Raw genomic sequence first — 19902 nt, forward strand, 5'->3', positions numbered from 1 at the left:
TTGGAGCCATAAATCTCTATCAGAAAAGGTCAGAGCTATCGGAAACCTGTCAACTACAAACATTGAGGACTAGAGCTGTTCTATTACATACTCAAAAAATGACCCGGTCAGAAAATCCGTTTAGATGTGACGGGCTCTCAAAATCACTATTTTTGACTGCATGGTTTCTATACTTGGCGTCGTTTCTATGGTAGAAGCAAAAAATCTATAAATCCAGTTCACTTTGAAAACTAACAAATGTTTCTCTTTTCTTCGAAATAAAATATTATTCTCATATTCCCAATTTTCAGGAGAACTACCAATACGAGAAGAAGAAATACCTAACGTCAGTTGGATTTCCGGCGAAAATAAAAAAGATGTTATAGTCCACCTCTCACACTTTTGTTTCATTTATCCCCCTTCCGCCTTCTTAATAAATTTCTCTTGTAAATAAATAAAAAAGACAAAAAAAAGTGAATGGGCGGTGCATTTGTGTCGGGGAAGGAGTTCATCGGCAAACAGGCAAAATGGCAGTCAACAAACATCTCTTCTTTTTCTTCTTCTTTTTGAAACACACAAAATATTCCGTTGGTTTTGCGGTTTTTTACTGTTGAATTGATAATAGTTTTGGTTTTTGAGATTGGTTTTCTAACTGTTATCTTTACTGATGGAAAAAAAACCTATAAAAAGTAGATGTGATAAGAAATTCTGTAGAAATCTCATCTGATCGTGATGGATGTTTAATCGGTGAACGGTTAACGAGGGGTCAAAAAGTTTTTGGATAAGAGAGAGAAGGAGAGATAAGGGATTTATCATTGGGGTACAATGGTAAAACATATGATTTGGAAATGAAGAGTATAACGAAGGATAAGAAGAAACATTTCCTGAGATAATTGATTTAGAAACATTTTGGTCAGTTGAATTTAACAAGAACTCATTCTTGAACAATTATTGTTTAGAACTGGATCCTTCAAGATCCTCCAAGTTCTCTCCTTTTTTAAGCGCTACTTTTCAAAAGTGATCCTGAGGGTGTCTATTAAGAAATCTATCAATTACAGTATACTCCTTATACCTGAAAATCTGAAAATGTGAAATAAACTTGCTGCTGAAAACCCGGTATTTTTTGAAACTATGGAGCCACTTCGATATTTCCCAATACTTAAGCATCTTCAGATTCCATCCAGCCAACTATCTCAATATCGAAGTACATATTAGTCGATATTAGTCGTCTATAGAAAATGAGTCAAAATGTCATAAAGTTTTCTTAATTCGGAGTTTCTTGATAATCGAAGTTATATAAAACTCAGTTTTCTGTTTGTGATTGACAATTTATTTTCTTATATCCGCTCTATTTTCACTGAAATATTAAAACATATTTCAGCCATTTTCAAAACATCTGCCATTGTCAGACATCTGTTCATGACTTTCACAAATCTTTTCATTCTTTTTCGATTTTTTGTTTCTTGAGTTGAATATTTAAGATTGTGAACAAAATATTTGTGCTAATCTGTTCTAGTTCCATTAAAATGCCGATCGTGTTCTTTTTCGTCTTTATCATTCAACACATTGGAATGCACTCACATCATTTCAATTTCCAAACTCCCCTCGGATGAAAGAAAATCTCAAAGAATCTGTCCAATATCCCAAATCTATATCTGTGAGATCTCTCTCCATCTCCCCCGCAAAAACTATTCGACCATTCCCTTTCCATCTCTATTTGTTTCTCGTGGTCTTCTTGCTTCCTCTCTTCTTGAGCGCCGCTGCTGCTGGGGGGAGCATCCCGCGCAAAAATCGTCCTCTTTACCACTCAAAACTTACCACCAGAACCCCCAGAATTATTGATTGATTCTTATAATTTTAAACCTAGAAGAAACTTTTTAATTATTAATTCCTTTCTCAGAGCTTGGTTCAGACGTCGTCGGGATGTCATATTCTCCACCACAGCCGCCACCACGTCAGTACAGTAGCACGTTGAATGTTGACTGCGTTGATGGAGTTTATAGACAAGCACAACAAGTTTCACCGTTGACAAAGGTAATCTGGGGTGCCTTAGACGCATTTTAGTTGCGTAATTTCCTTATTAACACACATATTTCCAGCAAGTAAACCACTTGGCCTACGAGATTCCAAAGAACAAGTATGCCAACAATCCATGGAACTATGCGCCAGAATTCTTGAAGGTTATTTAAATAGTTCTCAGAAAATTCAATTTGTTTTTCTATTTTTTGAATATTCCAGGTTTTCGGCGATTTGCGGGTTCATATCGGCGGAAAAGCCGTCTTCGATTGTGTTCTTCTCGGTAGCCCACGTCCGCGAGTGAGTTTGCAGTTTGATCCTAAAATTTTAGAAATTTTAAATCAAAAAAGTGGAAAACTCGTTAAAAAGAAAATATACATGCACATGATTGTGTTTGCTCTTGAGATTTGTCGAACGCTTTGTAAAAACTTTGCACCGAAGCATGCTAGACAACTTTCCACGTGACGCCACCAATCAAAACGATTTTCTTCAGGTGTGCTGGCTGTTCAACGAAGACAAACTCCGCTTCAGTGACGTCATCATTGAAGACACCGCCGATGTGTGCCGCTTGACCATTCCATACGTTCAAATGCATCACTTCGGAACGTTCACCGTGTTGTGCGAGAACGAAGTCGGACGTGCCACTGCCGAAGCCCAATTGCTGCCGCTTTATGAATAAATTTCTGAAATAATATTTCTTTTAAATTGTATAAAATCTCTCATATATATCGCCTAGTGTTGTTGTTATTCATTTAACATGGAATAGAGATATCGGCATAATAGATTGGAACGGGAAGGGAAGCAGTTGCAACAACAACAAGTATTAATACCAGTAAAATGTGCGTGTATAATATGCGATAAATGAGGAATAAGAAAGGGAAACAAACACTCAATGAAGATCAAATCAATAACTTTTGAGAGAGAAATGGGAATAAAAACAACAAGAAATAGGGTAAAAGCGTATTTGCAATACGGGGATTAATATCAAATCATGGTACAGTCAGTTTATCAGAATAGTCGTCACTTTCTCAGCTTCTTCGACACTTTCGCCATCAACTTCATCCTTTCCTCCGTCAACTGACGAATCTCCGCGTCCAACTTCTTCGCCTCCTGCTCATGCTTATCCTGAACTTCTCTCTCGCGTGCCGCCAATGCTTCTTCCATTTTTCGCATGTCAGCTTCAGTATGGTCGAGTTTCTTCTGGAATTCTTCACGAAGACTCAGCTCTCGGCGACTGAACTCGTCTTGATACTCGCGATGTTTCTGGAATCGACGCTTAGAATCAGTGAAACCTCATTTCTTTAATCTAATGAGATAATACCTGTGCAAGTTTTTCAATTATCTTCGGCCCAGTCTCCCCATCTCCAATTTTCATTTGTCGAAGTCTATCGCGTCGATAATTCTCATATAGCGATTCATGTGTCCTTTGTCTCATTTCGTCAACATTCGTACGGAGAAGAGCTTCACGGAGCTTCACAAAATCACAATGTTGCTCATTCTCAACTTCCACTATTCCCCATGGATATTGACGAGCACGAACCATTTGTCCGTTCTCCTTCTTCACAAAATCACAACTTCCCACTACAGCGAATGGAACAGCTGTGTTCATTGCTTGATTTGTTGTCGAAACTGTTTCGTCATCGGTTGGGAATGAATAAATCTCGATTTTCTGTGATTTCAGTTCGCTAAGAATTTTCTTCTTGAATCTCAGCAACTCGTCCTTGCATGTCGTGTCGGATTTGGCTATTACTGGGATAACATTGACACGCTTTGCCAATTCACGCAATGTCACCAAGTCGAGGGCTTTCAGTCTGGAAAAATAGAGTTTCTAAACGTATATTAGCTTGAAATTGTTTAGCAATCAATGTGAGGCTTGTATCGTGAACTTTTTACATAATTTACTGTAAATCGATTTTAATTTTCTACTCACCCATGCCCAGTTGGCGATATAAAATAAAGACACGCATGAATTCTTGAGTCATCGAAGTATTGAAGCATTCTCCGTGGCTTCAATTCTTCCTGGAGATACTTCTCGAACTGCGACTCCAAGTAGTCGACTATCACCTTGGCGCTGAAACTCAAATGGGTACTTTTTACAAGAATAAAGCGATAATGTACCTCTTATCCTTGTCAAGTTGGTCTCCAAATCCAGCGGTCTCGACTAGTCGCAGCTTCACACGAATTCCACCTTCAGCGACGTCTGAAATACTGATTTTAGCTCATTTTCTATTTTCAGCAGAAATTCCACAAAACCAACCATAAGTTTTAGTCCTCAACTCGACGGTCTTCAACTCGTGATTGCATGGTTCAAAATCGAGTTTCATGTTGAAAAGCGATTCTATCAGTGTCGTTTTTCCCATTCCCGTCTCGCCAACACACATTAGATTGAATTGAAATCTGGAATTATTCATTTTCTTCTACTGAAATCTCTTTCTACAATATACCCTGCTTCAACAGCCTTCTTAACGAGTTGATGAGGAAGCGAGTCGAATCCAACATGTCCATTCAGCTGCATGACACGACCGACTGTGTCCATCTGTAAGAAATAAATATCGAAATGAATGAAGTATAACACACCAACCGCTTTACTGGCCAGAGGAGCAGCTGGAGCGGCGACAGCGGGCTTCTTGCTAGCGGTGGATGTTGTGTTGATACTGCTAGTAGCCGAAGAGATTGTCGTTGAGTTGTTATGGTGAGTTGAATGAGTTAGTTGAGTGTTGTGGTGATGTGGCACCGGTGGAGGTGGATTGTGAGGCGGAAGGTGCTGAAAAATTTTGTTTAGTGAAAGCGGTGAGAGGATGCACACGCACCTTATGCTCAGTGTCGGTCATGTTAAATTTCTTGGGAAGAATCACTGGGATTTCCTGAAAATGAAATTTGAACGATTTAAATATACAATTTGAAGAACAAGCTATAGAAAAAAGAGAAAGAATTGGTAGGAGAAAATTCTAAATAGAAAATTTCGAGGTCAGCATAGGAAACAGAGGAAACAGACACACACACAACAGATGTTCTCTCCTTTACCATTTTAGACGATCGACTCGTCATCGTGACATACGGATTCTCTTGAGTCACCACCACTGTCTGCAGATTCACACTGCTTTGTTTGGAGCGTCGAACAATGAGAAAAGCGGTGGTGAGAAGGAATACAAGGAAAATGAATAGAAGTACGACGGCGGTGTAGAGAATCGTTTCGAAACTCATAAATTATCAATCGATTCTTTGAATTGAATTGTGTTCCTCATTGAGATGGAATTCGAATAAAAAATTGTCTGTGGATCGAGGAAGAAATGCGAAAGGATGATGTGAGCAAATAATAAACAACAACTGTCATCTAGCGAGAGATTTCGCACGATTTTCTTTTCTTTTTTGTTTGAGAAAGCTAATCAAATGATAAAAACTACTGGATACAAGAGAAAAACCATTAAAAATCGAGATGTTCAAAATAAAGTACGCAGATAAATTTGAAAAATCGGCTTTCGCGCGGTGCGCGGTGGAGCGTGAATACATTTACGAGGTTAATGTCGATTTACGGGAGACTTTTACTCTCGAATTCAATGATTTTCGGAGGTTAAAAAGGGATTTTAAAGTGTTTTTCTTGAGTTTCAGTATTAAAAAAACTTAATTTATTAAAATTGAGTGTCGCCAAGACAAAAATAACAAGTTATTAGCGTTAACAAATGTAAAATCCTACTCGTATTGCAATTTAGTTCAACTTATAACCTCCTCTTGTCTACCCTGTGTACCCATCTCATATTCTCCCTCATTTTCGTCGTCTTTCATCCTCCGACATGTGCTGAACGAATGTATCAGCACAATGATTAGGATAAAAAAGAAATCAGTGCAAGATGGATAAGGAACCACGGAAAGTTAGAAGATTCTTTTGGCTCGATAGAGTTTTGCGGAAGTTCGAGTGCTTTCGAATGTCGTGTCGCTTCAGCGAATCCGAGTCCATTGCAATAGTGACCGCGGCAGTAACATGTGGTGATGTTCACACTGGAAGAAGAAAAAAGAAGAAGATTAATTTGCATTGTTCCCATTTCTTCGATGACTCACTTTCGGCGGTTCACCACTTTTTCGTAGGAAGTGCACAGTGGGGCGTCTTCTTCTGTCAGTTCCGGAAGGTTTCGTGTACGAGGTTGACAATCACGGACGATGGCTGGAATTAAATATTCTAGAAATCGCTGTAGTTGTCAGCGAAAACATTGAATCTCGCATTCCGAAAATCACAATAGTTTTCTTCGAAATAATTAAAAATCGGGAGAATACCTATTAAAAAAATTCAATATTGGAAATCAAAGTAGAAATTTTGATACATTTGAAAATTGTTCACAAACTTCTTATTACGTTTCGTTTGGGACAACTGAAAATAATTTGACAAAAACTTTCGGAATAGTGCAAAAAATACACTTTTAACGATATTTGAAGCAACATTCTAAATAATAATCCAATAGAAAAACTCACAAATAGTCTTCCCCTTGTTCTCCTCATCAGTTCTCGTAATGTTAATAGTCATGCAGTATCCAGCACAGGCATCTCCATCTTTTTTCAGCTTACTCTCCACAAGACACTTGTCATCACTCACAATAGAGTCCCCTTGATTAACTGGTAATCCATATTTCACCCAGTTCTGAATAAATATAAATATTTAAAAGTTATTAATCCATGAAACTGTTAAAACTTACCCAAACTGCATCAGTACTTGCACACTTGTGACACATGTAAGCATCTACTGACTTACATGCATACAGCAATAGTAGCAGTGAGATGATTCGTTGAAACATCTGAAACATAAGCTACATAAGGATACAAAGTTAAAACAAAGAAGAAAAGAAGAAAGCTCCCGTGGGGCAGAGACAACCCCGCGCAGGAAGGGCTCTATTTCACACGCATCTCTCCACTAGATGCCTGCGCCTCTGGATCCCAGATACTCTCTCCGCATTGGCTCCTTGTCATCAGCATCACCATTTCACCCTCACACAGTATTTGAACAGGGAAAAGTGTGTGCAGTGAGGAGGAGGAAAGGTGATATCCGATATGTTTATTGTTTTTGCTAAATACAGACGTTACGCTTGACAGGTAACTCTCGCTCTAGCAGAACTATCACTAGCTGAGACAGTATTAGAATGCATTCGAAATATTAATAAAAAGGTCCTCAACCTAGAATGACCCTCTCTCTCTTCAAAGTCATTTGCATAACCAATGGGACACTTATGAAAACGAGGACAATGACTATTCAGCCATGCGAAAAATGTTGGACCAGTGCCAACCATCTGTTTTACGGAAATCAAAGGGAAACAGGAACACAAAGAGAGGGAGAGCAAGCAAATTGAAATGGAGGCTAATCAATCGGTAATCCGAAAGTCAAACAGAATGGGAATTTATTGGAAATGTAAAGAATGGAGGAGAATGTTTTATTGTTGTTGGTTCGAGTGGAATCAGTTTCAATAAACATGGTCCTCTTGAGTTTGCAAAGCTTTTCAAATCCAAATACACAAAAGTAAATGAAGGCGTTTATTGTCGAAAAAGTTGAAATGACAGCAAGATTGTACCGGTTGAAAAAAGTAAGACACAAGCAGAAATGATGAAGATTATGGTAGAAGAAGTGATTAGGAACGGAGACGAGCAGCGCGGCTTCCAGAGTATCCTGATGATCCTCCTCCTGCAGCGGCACCACCAGAAGATCCAGAATATCCTCCGCCGGATGGAGCTGGAGCTGGAGCTGGTGGCGGTGGTGGCGGTGGTGGGGGTGGAGCTGGAGCTGGCTCAGGGGCTGGTGGTGGTGGTGGGGCTGCAGATCCGCCGGAATATCCTCCTGACGATCCTCCGCCTCCTCCTCCTGATGATCCGCCCGATGATCCTCCAGAGTAACCTCCGCTAGATGGTGCTGGAGCTGGAGCTGGAGCTGGAGCTGGAGCTGGTGGCGGTGGTGGCGGTGGTGGGGGTGGAGCTGGAGCTGGCTCAGGGGCTGGTGGTGGTGGTGGGGCTGCAGATCCGCCGGAATATCCTCCTGACGATCCTCCGCCTCCTCCTCCTGATGATCCGCCCGATGATCCTCCAGAGTAACCTCCGCTAGATGGTGCTGGAGCTGGAGCTGGAGCTGGAGCTGGAGCTGGTGGCGGTGGTGGCGGTGGTGGCGGTGGTGGTGGTGGAGCTGGGGCTGGTTCAGGGGCTGGTGGTGGTGGTGGAGCTGCAGATCCGCCGGAATATCCTCCTGAAGATCCTCCTCCTCCTCCTCCTGATGATCCGCTCGATGATCCTCCAGAGTAACCTCCGCTAGATGGTGCTGGAGCTGGAGCTGGAGCTGGAGCTGGAGCTGGTGGCGGTGGTGGCGGTGGTGGGGGTGGAGCTGGAGCTGGCTCAGGTGCTGGTGGTGGGGCTGCAGATCCGCCGGAATATCCACCTGAAGATCCTCCTCCTCCTCCTCCTCCTGATGATCCGCTCGATGATCCTCCAGAATAACCTCCGCTAGATGGTGCTGGAGCTGGAGCTGGTGGCGGTGGTGGCGGTGGTGACGGTGGTGGTGGTGGGGCTGCAGATCCTCCTGAGTATCCACCTGACGATCCTCCGCCTCCTCCTCCTCCTGATGATCCACTTGAGTATCCGCCGCTGGATGGAGCTGGAGCTGGTGCTGGGGCTGGGGCTGGTTCAGGAGCTGGGGCTGGTGGTGGGGCTGATGCAGAAGCGTAGCCTCCCGATGATCCTCCTCCACCTCCTCCAGATGTAGCGTATCCTCCTCCGGATGACCCTCCTCCAACTCCTCCTCCTGAAGCGTATCCACCGGATGGTGCTGGAGCTGGAGCGGGTGCTGGTTCTGGAGCTGGAGCTGGTGGTGGCGGTGGTGGTGGAGCTGCAGCGGCAGAATATCCGCCGCCTCCTCCTCCTTCTGATGATCCACCTCCTCCTCCTGAAGCGTATCCACCGGATGGTGCTGGGGCTGGAGCTGGAGCTGGTGGTGGGGGTGGTGGTGGTGCAGATGCAGCTGCATATCCTCCTCCGCCTCCTCCTGATGGCTTAGCATATCCTCCTCCTGACGATCCTCCTCCACCTCCTCCCGAGGAAGCATAGCCTCCTGATGGTGCTGGAGCTGGAGCTGGTGCTGGTTCAGGTTCAGGTGCCGGTGGTGGGGGTGGTGGTGGAGCAGCAGCGGCAGAATAGCCACCTCCTCCTCCCGCAGATGAACTTCCTCCGCCTCCTCCTGATGCATAACCTCCTCCTGATGAAGATCCGCCGCCTCCTCCTGAAGCGTATCCGCCGGATGGAGCTGGAGCTGGTGGTGGTGGTGGAGCTGGAGCTGGTTCCGGTGCTGGTGGTGGAGCAGCAGCAGAATATCCGCCACCGCCTCCTCCTCCTGATGGTTTAGCATAACCTCCAGATGATCCTCCTCCTCCTCCTGACGATCCGCCGCCTCCGCCTCCTCCTGAGGAAGCATAGCCTCCTGATGATGCTGGTGGGCCTGCTGGAGCTGGTGCTGGTTCTGGTTCAGGTGCCGGTGGTGGGGGCGGTGGTGGAGCAGCAGCGGCAGAATAGCCACCTCCTCCTCCTGCAGATGAACTTCCTCCGCCTCCTCCTGATGCATAACCTCCTCCTGATGAAGATCCGCCGCCGCCTCCTCCTCCTGAAGCGTATCCACCGGATGGTGCTGGGGCTGGAGCTGGGGCTGGAGCTGGTGGTGGTGGTGGGGGTGGAGCAGAAGCAGAATATCCACCACCACCGCCGCCGCCTCCTCCTGATGGTTTAGCATATCCTCCTGACGATCCGCCGCCTCCTCCTCCGCCTCCAGATGAGTATCCTCCTCCTGATGAAGATCCGCCGCCTCCTCCTGAAGCATAACCTCCTCCTGATGAAGATCCGCCGCCTCCTCCTGAAGCATATCCTCCAGATGGTGCTGGAGCTGGAGCCGGGGGTGGGGGTGGGGGTGGAGCTGGTGGTGGCGCAGAAGCTGAGTATCCACCGCCTCCTCCTCCTCCTGTTGTTTTAGCATAACCTCCTCCTGACGATCCGCCGCCTCCGCCTCCTCCAGATGAATATCCTCCTGATGGTGCTGGAGCTGGGGCCGGTGGTGGGGGTGGTGGTGGAGCTGGTGGTGGCGCAGAAGCTGAGTATCCTCCGCCTCCGCCTCCACCTCCTCCGGACGGTTTAGTGTATCCTCCTCCAGATGATCCACCTCCGCCTCCAGATGATTTTGCGTATCCACCTCCGCCGCCTCCTCCGCCTCCTCCTGATGGCTTAGAATATCCTCCTGACGATCCTCCACCTCCTCCGCCTCCAGATGAGTAACCTCCTCCAGATGATCCTCCACCTCCTCCGCCTCCAGATGAATAACCTCCTCCTGAGGATCCTCCTCCGCCTCCTCCAGATGAATATCCTCCAGATGGGGCTGGAGCTGGTGCTGGAGCCGGTGGTGGCGGTGGTGGTGGTGGTGGAGCTGGTGGTGGCGCAGCAGCCGAATATCCACCGCCTCCTCCTCCTCCTGATGGTTTAGCGTATCCTCCTCCAGATGATCCACCACCTCCTCCAGAAGATTTGGCATATCCGCCACCTCCTCCTCCACCGCCTCCCGAAGCGTATCCTCCTCCGCCTCCTCCAGAAGGCTTGGCGTATCCTCCAGATGATCCTCCTCCACCTCCTCCAGACGAAGCATATCCTCCTCCTCCGCCGCCGCCGCCGCCGCCTCCGCCTCCTCCTCCCGAAGCGTATCCTCCAGATGGCGCAGGTGGAGCTCCTCCAGCATATCCACCACCGCCTCCTCCCGATCCTCCACTCGCACCGGTCGAAGCATATGGCGCTGGAGGTGCAGCAGCGGAAGCGTATCCGCCATTGCCTCCACCTCCAGCTCCTCCTGGAGCTTTAACATAGCTTCCGCCACCTGTAAATAAGTGATTTATTAAATATTCAAGGAAATCGTTTCAACTCACCACCGGCTAACACCGTGTGAACGAGAATCACAGTGGAGAAGAAGACCACCTTCATTGCAGAAAGAAGATGAAGTCTTCGTAGAACTGTGTGTTCAATTCGTGTCATGGTTCCCTTTTATAGTACCAAATATTTATTTACAACCCCTCCTCTCACTCCCTCTCTTTACTTTCAAACCAAGAACAAAAACAAGTTTCGATCAGGGAATTCGATAAGAAGGGCAAAAAGAATTCAGAACACTGACGCAGTCCTTTGACCCAGTAGTGATAGTAATCAGGTCATAAAACTAGTAATTCGTTCCCTCCAAGACAGTTTGTTTTTCGATTCTTGGTACAGCTGATGCAACGTTTTTCAAATCAAGATGTATTTTTATTGAACAAGTTGGTTTCATTTAACTAGCACCCTTTCATTTTAATTTCTTTGTAAATTCTATAAATGATCGGTTTGTAAACTTCATCGGTGGCCCTGAGTCCAATTGCATAGTCTGCGTGAGTGAAATGGTCCAGACTATAACTTTCGATGAGTCCAGGTCCCATTTGTTTCATTATAATCTCCCGAACATCCATTTCATCCGTGATTTGATCTTCTTTGCTGAAATTACGGCTCAAAAGATAATCAACTGGCGGTTTTTAGTGGAAAATGACCAACTTTGACAGTGTATTTCAATGTCACCGGATTGTCCGATAAACTAAATTTTGTATGGGGCGAACAGATCAAAAATAGGACATTATTTTTGTAGTTGACCCTTTTTTTGTACAGACACTACTTTGAAAGTTGCAGGTTGTCAAAGTGAAAAGCTCCAAAATTTCGATAATATGCACTGGAATTAGTAGTTTTCAAGGAGAAATACCGTAAATACTGTATTATAACGGCAACAGTAATAGAACGGCACCTGTATTATAACGGCACCCCATCTCTACTCAGAATCCATAAAAATGTTTATCAGGGGTTTTTTTCTCGGTTCTGATTAGGAGCAACGTGTTTGGTCACTTCTATGCCGTTATAATACAGTATTTACGGTAGCTTTGATGACCTATAACTTTCATTTTAGTGTTCTTACAACAAAATAGGCAACTACAAAAATTATGTGCTATTTTTGCTCTGTTCAACCCATACAAAATAAAAATTTTCGGACAATCAGGTGTCACCAAAATACACTGTCAAAGTTGACCATTTTCTAGCGAAAACAGCCAAAGTTGATAATCTTTTGAGCGCTACTGTACCTAAAATACAAAATAGTTTGTGCCACAATATTTCCAATATCAAATTTAGGAGCTTCCTTTTGCCCATAAGCAATCAAATTTCTCTTCGCTCCCAAATCCAATCTTCTCAGCTCATGAAATTTGAAGATTTGTGCCCAGTGAAGTAAGTTGAGAGTGGAAGTTGCAGATGGAAAATGGCTAATTATAATAGGAATTCTTGACTGAAAATATAAATAATTTTTCTTTGAAGTTTTCAACTAGGAATCTCACCGTGTTTACTTGTCCCAACGTCTCTAATCCTGCAGCATTTAATCCAGCTGAACATAAAGGAGAGAAGAATCTCGATTGACAAATATTTGTGATAATTGAGCTGATAGCTTTTGGAACTTCAACAGGTAAGATTCCAAACTTTCCATCCAATACAAACTGAAACATTACTTTAATTTTTTTTTTAATCTGAATTTCAGATTATCTGAAATTTCGAACCTGTATCAACTGTTGCAAGGGACCTTCTCCCAACAAAGTGAATGGCATCAATGGCTTCAAGAATCCAGCAGTTGGGCCCAGTGCAAAGAATATTCTAATTTTACTCTGCCACGTGGCATCTGCTTCAGCAAGTCTTGCAAACATTACAGTAGTTCCCTGACTATGTCCAACATAGAATAGAGATTTCTGGTTGGTTTTCTCGAGAGCATATTCAATTTGTTGGCGGAGATCAAAGTGGGAGTGCTCGTAGAGTCTAAAATGTGTTCATTACTTTTTGAAAACTCAGAAGTTTACTTACGTAAAGTTCCAAAATCTGGCTTCCTTTGGGTGAAAAGTAGTGTGGTTCAAACCGTATTCTGTGCCACGGACGTTACCAAGCCACACATCAAATCCTGCATCAGCGAAAACAAAAGCAGCACTTTGGGATGGTAGATTGAAAAGATACATATAGGAAGTGGCGAATAAGCCATGCATGAAAAATACAACAGGCCGTTTTGTGCAACCATCGATAGACCGGTCTGAAATTTTCAGGTTGGGATTTTCAGGTTGCGATGGTTTCAACAATTTCATTTACCATCTCTTCCATAAGGAATTCTCTGCATTTCAATCGTATACCCGTCATCCGTTGTAACATAGTGTCTCTCTACTGGATATCCGTAATATGCAATTAATTCTACCTAAAGTTTTCAGATGTTTTATATTTAAAAAATCATCTAAATCTATCTAAACTCACTGCATCCAATGTCTCCTCGATTTCCTTTGATTTCAAACTTCCGATGGAAATTAACATAAATAAAAATATAGCAATCATGATGAGACTGAGACTCAGAAAACTAATGTAACGGCTCAGTTTTTATACGCGGAAAAAGAAATTTCAGCATTTGTTTTGAACACCCTCATTGTTATCAGTGCGTTTTATCATTTGTGTTTGATTAATGATGACCAGTTGGAAGCAGTGGGTTGAAACTTAAAAACAACCGCAAAGAAATGTTCTGTCTGTGCTTTTGAAATATAAATCCATTGATACAGTATATACAATTGTTTATTCGAAAAAATGTGATTTAAAATGATTTAACATTCTCCATTTTCTCGGGTTCCATACTTGTAGTCGAATCTTGTCTTGGTCTCCGAATAACAACATCATTAGCAGGATTCTTTGAAATATAAGGCATAGCGATTTCAGATTTTGGAATTGGTTTTGCAGTCCAGTTGGCCATAAGAAGGAATAGATTCATGTCTGAAAACGGGAAAGATTGGAGGGTCAGTGGGATTTACTGAATAAGATAATATAAACAAGAAAAATTTCATCACATCTCAGAAAAGAGGTTTATAAAGTTAATTCTGTGAAAAATCAACGAGAGATGAGGCATTGCTTTCAACTCGGATCAGAATAGGAGATAATTCATGCCAAAATTTCAAGTTTCAGTTACTCAAAATAACAGCACAATACTTCTAGAGGCTATCAATTATTACTAGAATGAACATCTAGAACCGAGTCACAGGGTCCTTTTTGTCCATATGAATTCAAATTATTTTACCGCGAAACCGAAGTCTGGTGGAGCACGTTTGCACACGACTTGACAGGTTGCCAATTGAGTCTCTGCTCACTAGGGAAGGTCACCGAGTCGGTCTGGAGATAGGGGTCGTGACCTATATAATTGGAAAGCTGAGAAAACGCTGATTCCAAATATATAATCAGTTTTTGCCCTCGAGGTCTGGTATTCTAGAAAACCAAGATCAAAGTTCCCTATCTCCAGACCGACTCGCTTCCCTAGTCAGCCATAATGCGGGACTTATAACGGACGAACTAGGGAGTTAAATTTTTCGAATGAAGCTGGCTTTCCTTATACTCTGCTATGTTTTCTCATTTTTAATTCTTCCAATTAATCAACAAACCGTGAAAGTTAAGAATGAGCAACCCTACTTGACGAATTCATCTGATATCTACACAAACAATGCGAGATTTCCCTACAGTACTAACAACTTAACAAACCAAAAAACTTGTTAACACATTCTACATCGTTCTTATATACTTTCTGAACTAAAAATAAACTCGTCACTCTATTGATAACCCGTTTTGAAATTATACTCATTCCTAGTCTACGTACATCATGAAGTTACAGATCATATACTAATTGCGTTCAAATGTTTTCAGTTCGAAGTGGCAAGAGTTTATTGGGAAAGAGAGAAAACATAAAATAACAAATGTATCAAACAACGAGAATGAAATCATTGGGAGGAGTCGCTTTCATTCTTTCACAATAAAACGACAGACAATTTTGTTTTTGCTGTTTTATAAGGTTGTTCATCGGTCACTGATTGTAATAATTCGTCAGGTACTGGGAATTTGGAATCAGGAAATGATGGAGGTGTTGGAATAGATTCAGATGAATTCAGGGTGGTATTCTCTCTCGAAGAATAGATATCACATAGTATCAAGGTGGTCAGAAGAGATAATGAGAAGAAGATAGATAGAGAATTCATTTTTAGGACACTTTGAACTGATTTTTGTTTATATATAATCCGTAACAAAGATCATAAAAATGGAAGAAGAGACAAAAGGAAGGTGCTGGTGAAACGGAACTTTGTTCTGATTTTGTAACACCTTGGAATTGATAAACAAACAGATAAAAAACCAGAACTGAAAACTATGTGTTATGGTCAGGAAAACAGATAAACTTCAGTTTTTTTTAAAATTTAGAAAATTATTGAAAAGGCACTTCTGTAAAATCAGGAGCTTTGTTATCTCTGTAAAACACTACAAAGAATTGAAAAGATAAAATTTTTATGTGCACTTAACGCAAAGGGGCGAAAGGCCACCCTAATATTTCAGATTCCATGCAATTTCTAGCCCACCTGATAACGTCGCCACATAGTTGATCCTCTCTTTCTTGTCACTTCTTCATGAAATCCATACAATCGATTCATCTTCATACATTCATGATTTCCACGTAACAAATGTAGCATATGAGGATGACGAACTTTATAGCAGAAGAGAAGAAGTGACACTTCCAGAGCCTTCGCACCACGATCCACGTAGTCACCGAGAAATAGAAATTGTAGTTTTGGATGGTATTCAACAGCATCAAAATATCTTACCAAGGCATCCAGCTGGCCATGAATATCCCCAACTATAGTGAAAGGGTGCTCGATTTCAAGCATTGCTGGCAGTGGTTTTAGAATTGATTCTGTTTGAAATTAGTTTGACAAAAATACTGTCTCTCTTCTAACCTTCTCAAGAATAGTGTACAACTGCTTATCGGAGAACGGGTCTAAATTTCTCAATTTTCAAAAAAAAACCACTACAATTTTCTGCTCAAAAAAAGTTTTCCGTGAACTTCCGTGAAAAAATGCAGAACGAACATCGTCCAAGAAACTCCAGAAAACTAATCATTCCTACACTTCCCATCTCCCCAAACTAAAACGAGTCGAATGTCGAAACTAAAAGAAATGAAAAGTCGAACAGGAGACATTTTTCAAGGAGAAACAGTCGATCAACTGGCTCATCGAATAATCGAACATGTGGTGAAATGGAGAAATTTAGACCCGTTCTCCGATAAACAGTTGTACACGATTCTTGAGAAGGTTTGTAGATAGACAGAGTACTTTTGTTAAACTTATTTCAGACAGAATCAATTCTGAAACCACTGCCAGCAATGCTTGAAATCGAGCACCCTCTAACTATAGTTGGGGATATTCATGGCCAACTGGATGCCTTGATAAGATATTTCGATGCTGTTGGATACCCTCCAAAAGTACAATTTCTATTTCTCGGTGACTACGTGGATCGTGGTGCGAAGGCTCTGGAAGTGTCACTTCTTCTCTTCTGCTATAAAGTTCGTCATCCTCATATGCTACATTTGTTACGTGGAAATCATGAATGTATGAAGATGAATCGATTGTATGGATTTCATGAAGAAGTGACAAGAAAGAGAGGATCAACTATGTGGCGACGTTATCAGGTGGGCTAGAAATTGCATGGAATCTGAAATATTAGGGTGGCCTATGAACGTGACACGTACAGTACCGGTCAAATGGTTATGGACTTTGGCCTTTTTCAGTTGAAATTGTCCAACTTTTAGAGTGTGTCATAGTAATTCTGATTGTCCCATCAAGTAGATGTTTTATGAATCATACAAATCAAAAGTAGAGCTTCATTTTTGTAGTTGACAACATCTTTGTACAAGAACTCCCTAGAGAGTTACGTATTGACAAAGTAATTTCTCCCTCAAATCTGCCAATTTCAGTGGAAAATTGTGCGATTTTTGAGCTGTCGTCTTGAAATTACCATAACTCTCTAGGTAGTGTTCGTACAAAAAAGTTATCAACTACAAAAAAGAAGCTCTACTTTGGATCTGTTTGATTCATAAAAAATCTACTTGATCTGGCAATCACTATTACCATGACACACTCTCAAAGTTAGACATTTTCAGCTGAAAACATAACCTTTTGACAGGTACTGTATATGACTGATCAGCCACAACAAAATATTTGAGTGATCAGGACAACATTATGAAAAATCACAACCACACCAAACAATAGAGAGTGTTGTCTAGAAAAAAAACAATTTTCAAGATTCAATCCGGCTTCAATTATCTCTAACGTTTTCAGAATGTGTTCAACGAGCTCCCATTGTGTGCTCGTGTTGGACAACGAATCCTCTGTATGCACGGCGGAATCCCCCAAAACTACAAATCTTGGGACTCATTCCGAGAGCTCAAAAAACCAAAAACACCGAAAAAGTGTGACGAAGGTCTTCAAGTCGATTTGATGTGGGCAGATCCAACACAGGACAAATGTAATGTGTTTGCAATGAATATGGTTAGTGATCGTTTTTCTATTATAGTAGATCACTAAACGTTATGTTTCAGCAAAGAGCGATTTCGGTGATATTTGGAGAGAAAGCGTTGACCGATTTCATGAAGAAACTGGGATTGTCTTTGATTGTGAGAGCTCATGAAGTGTCACAAGAAGGTTTCAATTTCATGTTCGATCGGAAAATTGTCACAGTATTCTCGGCTCCATACTATTGTGGAAACGATACGAATTGTGGAGCAGTACGTATTTGAGATGATTGAGATGAGATGAGATTAATAATTTTATTCTCTTTTCCAGATCATGCACGTCTCTCCTTCCTATGAAATCTCGTTCACTGTTCTCCGTCCTCGCATGATTCTTACTCCAGAAAACACTGACGTTGTCAGACAGATGGAGAATAACTATAAGACATTAATGGCATTGAGCCCTGATCCAAGTGAGATTTATTTTAAGATATGAGATATATGGAATCTATGTTTCCAGATCGTGGGCGTCACCTTCAACCTGTTCAGCCGGCACAGCTTGCTCAGCTTGCGAAAACTGGGCTGAAACTCGTTGAACCACCAAAGAAATGATAATTCATAAAAGTTTATTGAATCTTCTTGAATAAATATTAGAGTTAGAATTACTCACTTGTGAAGCAGGTCGTATTACAGAATTAGAGTTATCAGTGGGAATTTTAGTGGGTAGATCATTACAATGATTCATAGAAATAACAGGATTAGACGCTGAATTTGCACCGAGAGAAGATAAAACTTGAGAGATTTCACTAGATGCTGAAACTGAAACTGTGGGATTTCTTTCTATCACCAGAAAACTGTCACATGGAGCAGGTATAGTGTCGGTTTGAGAGAGTACAATGTATGTGGAGGAAGCGTGAACAACAGAGAGAGGGATGTCAATTACGGATGCTAGATGTAGGGTGATTTGAGTGGAAGAGGCACGAGATACATGTCCGATGATTGATTTTCGTTGGCTGTCTGTGGAGAGGTAGGAGAATTCAAAAGGAGATGAGGTGGAGTCGTTGAGGACTGAAAATAAAAATATGGTTAGATGTTCTGTGCAAAAAGGTACAAACTTTGGCCGTTTTCAGTTGAAAATTAACAACTTTGAGATGGTGATACGGTATCACTGATCGTCCCACAAAGTAAATGGTGTATAAACCATATAGAACAAAGGTAGAGCTTAATTTTTGTAGTTTACAACTTTTTTGTACGGACACTCCCTAGAGAGTTATGGTCATTTTAAGGCGACAACTCAAAAATCACTCTATTTTGCACTGAAACGGGGCGATTTGAGGGAGAAATTACTTTGTCGATATATAATTTGCTATGATTCATTAATAACCTACTGGGTGTGACAATCAGAATTACCATGACACACTCTCAAAGTTGGACAATTTCAACTGAAAACGGCCAAAGTTAGTATCTTTTTGACCGGTATTATTAATGTTATTGCAACTCGCCTGTGATTTGAAAGCATCTCATAATTGGATCACTTTTGAATAAGGAGAACAATGACTTCCTTGAAGTGACTGATCCTCCAGTCGACAGCTTCTCAATCGCTTCGTGAATATCAATGAATGAAGTGTGAAGCATTCGTTTACTCACTTTTGTCACATGCCACAACCCTTTGATATCTAGAACAGGATATCCACGTGGACATGTATTCATCATCTGAATTTGAAAAAAAGGTGAAATTTTGAGCTGGAATTTCAGTTTAAAGAGGGACTGCGCTATTCGAATTCAACTTTTTTTTTACATGAATCGGCGCAGATTTAGGGGTTGACATTAAAATTCACCTGAAGGAAGGTTCGGAAATTTGATTCAAGAAATTTTTAATCTGTCAAAGTTGTTCCGAGTCTACCTTCAAATGAATTTTATTGTCAACCCCTAAATCTGCGTCGATTCATGTAAAAAAAAGTCGATTTTGAATAGCGCAGTCCCACTTTAAGAAGTTACCTGAGTGAGCGTTTCTAGAGCTTTCTTCTTATCTGGATCCAGTTGAAAAGACGAAGAAACACCTTCAGGAACATCGGAAGTCCGTGGAATCGCTATATTTGATATCACTTTTTCACCGTAATCTCTCAACATTAGCCACCCATTTCTTATGAGGGACTCTAATGGGTCTGCACACTTCGTTGATTTTAAAAACAAGAAAAATAGGATGAAGTAAAGCAGAGAAGAAGTTTTCATGACATAGCAAAGTATTGCGTAATACGGGTACGGAAGAGAAGGGGAAAGTGACGACGGGAAAAAGTAGATGATCCGTGGGGGCACGAAACTGGATACGAGGGGTGCAATTAGTTAGACTGGTATGGTGTAGAGTGATGAATGACGGGGGAGATGAAGTTGAAACATGTAGCGGATGAGTTATTAGTAGAATTCGGTGATTCGATAAGTTTCAGCACAAAATTTTTCAGAATTTTCCCATTCGAGAACTGTCCCTTTTCAGAACTATTTATCAGTAGAACTTGTTTTCACTT

The 19902-nt window shown here is 41.9% G+C and overlaps 8 protein-coding genes across 8 annotated transcripts; 2 read left to right on the forward strand and 6 right to left on the reverse strand.

The window, feature by feature from the left end:
• Nucleotides 1–1902: 1902 nt before the first annotated feature.
• On the forward strand, nt 1903–2674 carry GCK72_017441 (uncharacterized protein; the record flags this gene model as incomplete). The annotated part of the gene is made up of 4 exons (XM_003102350.2): nt 1903–2013; nt 2079–2159; nt 2218–2295; nt 2489–2674. The coding sequence occupies 4 exons, from the start codon at nt 1903–1905 to the stop codon at nt 2672–2674; spliced, it is 456 nt and encodes a 151-aa protein (XP_003102398.1).
• On the reverse strand, nt 2441–5199 carry GCK72_017442 (uncharacterized protein; the record flags this gene model as incomplete). The annotated part of the gene is made up of 10 exons (XM_053732090.1): nt 2441–2678; nt 3020–3258; nt 3317–3806; nt 3926–4066; nt 4114–4195; nt 4253–4392; nt 4440–4531; nt 4577–4759; nt 4806–4859; nt 5020–5199. The coding sequence occupies 10 exons, from the start codon at nt 5197–5199 to the stop codon at nt 2441–2443; spliced, it is 1839 nt and encodes a 612-aa protein (XP_053581003.1).
• Nucleotides 5200–5816: 617 nt separating this feature from the next.
• Nucleotides 5817–6779, reverse strand: GCK72_017443 (uncharacterized protein; the record flags this gene model as incomplete). The annotated part of the gene is made up of 4 exons (XM_003102279.2): nt 5817–5991; nt 6052–6154; nt 6460–6625; nt 6681–6779. The coding sequence occupies 4 exons, from the start codon at nt 6777–6779 to the stop codon at nt 5817–5819; spliced, it is 543 nt and encodes a 180-aa protein (XP_003102327.2).
• An 825-nt stretch (nt 6780–7604) lies between these two features.
• GCK72_017444 (uncharacterized protein) lies at nt 7605–10968 on the reverse strand (the record flags this gene model as incomplete). The annotated part of the gene is made up of 2 exons (XM_053732091.1): nt 7605–10864; nt 10914–10968. 2 exons carry the CDS (start codon nt 10966–10968, stop codon nt 7605–7607), a joined length of 3315 nt encoding a protein of 1104 aa, XP_053581004.1.
• Nucleotides 10969–11306: 338 nt separating this feature from the next.
• Nucleotides 11307–13410, reverse strand: GCK72_017445 (uncharacterized protein; the record flags this gene model as incomplete). Its single annotated transcript, XM_003102375.2, has 7 exons — nt 11307–11502; nt 12135–12334; nt 12384–12539; nt 12600–12852; nt 12898–13117; nt 13174–13276; nt 13333–13410. The coding sequence occupies 7 exons, from the start codon at nt 13408–13410 to the stop codon at nt 11307–11309; spliced, it is 1206 nt and encodes a 401-aa protein (XP_003102423.2).
• Nucleotides 13411–13660: 250 nt separating this feature from the next.
• On the reverse strand, nt 13661–15761 carry GCK72_017446 (uncharacterized protein; the record flags this gene model as incomplete). Its single annotated transcript, XM_053732092.1, has 2 exons — nt 13661–13836; nt 15536–15761. The coding sequence occupies 2 exons, from the start codon at nt 15759–15761 to the stop codon at nt 13661–13663; spliced, it is 402 nt and encodes a 133-aa protein (XP_053581005.1).
• A 494-nt stretch (nt 15762–16255) lies between these two features.
• Nucleotides 16256–17992, forward strand: GCK72_017447 (uncharacterized protein; the record flags this gene model as incomplete). The annotated part of the gene is made up of 5 exons (XM_053732093.1): nt 16256–16561; nt 17211–17420; nt 17471–17656; nt 17715–17853; nt 17901–17992. 5 exons carry the CDS (start codon nt 16256–16258, stop codon nt 17990–17992), a joined length of 933 nt encoding a protein of 310 aa, XP_053581006.1.
• Nucleotides 17993–18868: 876 nt separating this feature from the next.
• On the reverse strand, nt 18869–19510 carry GCK72_017448 (uncharacterized protein; the record flags this gene model as incomplete). Its single annotated transcript, XM_053732094.1, has 2 exons — nt 18869–19093; nt 19379–19510. The coding sequence occupies 2 exons, from the start codon at nt 19508–19510 to the stop codon at nt 18869–18871; spliced, it is 357 nt and encodes a 118-aa protein (XP_053581007.1).
• Nucleotides 19511–19902: the final 392 nt, after the last annotated feature.

The sequence above is a fragment of the Caenorhabditis remanei genome, chromosome V (genome assembly GCF_010183535.1).
Source record: "Caenorhabditis remanei strain PX506 chromosome V, whole genome shotgun sequence".
In the NCBI taxonomy this organism is placed as follows: Eukaryota; Metazoa; Nematoda; class Chromadorea; order Rhabditida; family Rhabditidae; genus Caenorhabditis; species Caenorhabditis remanei.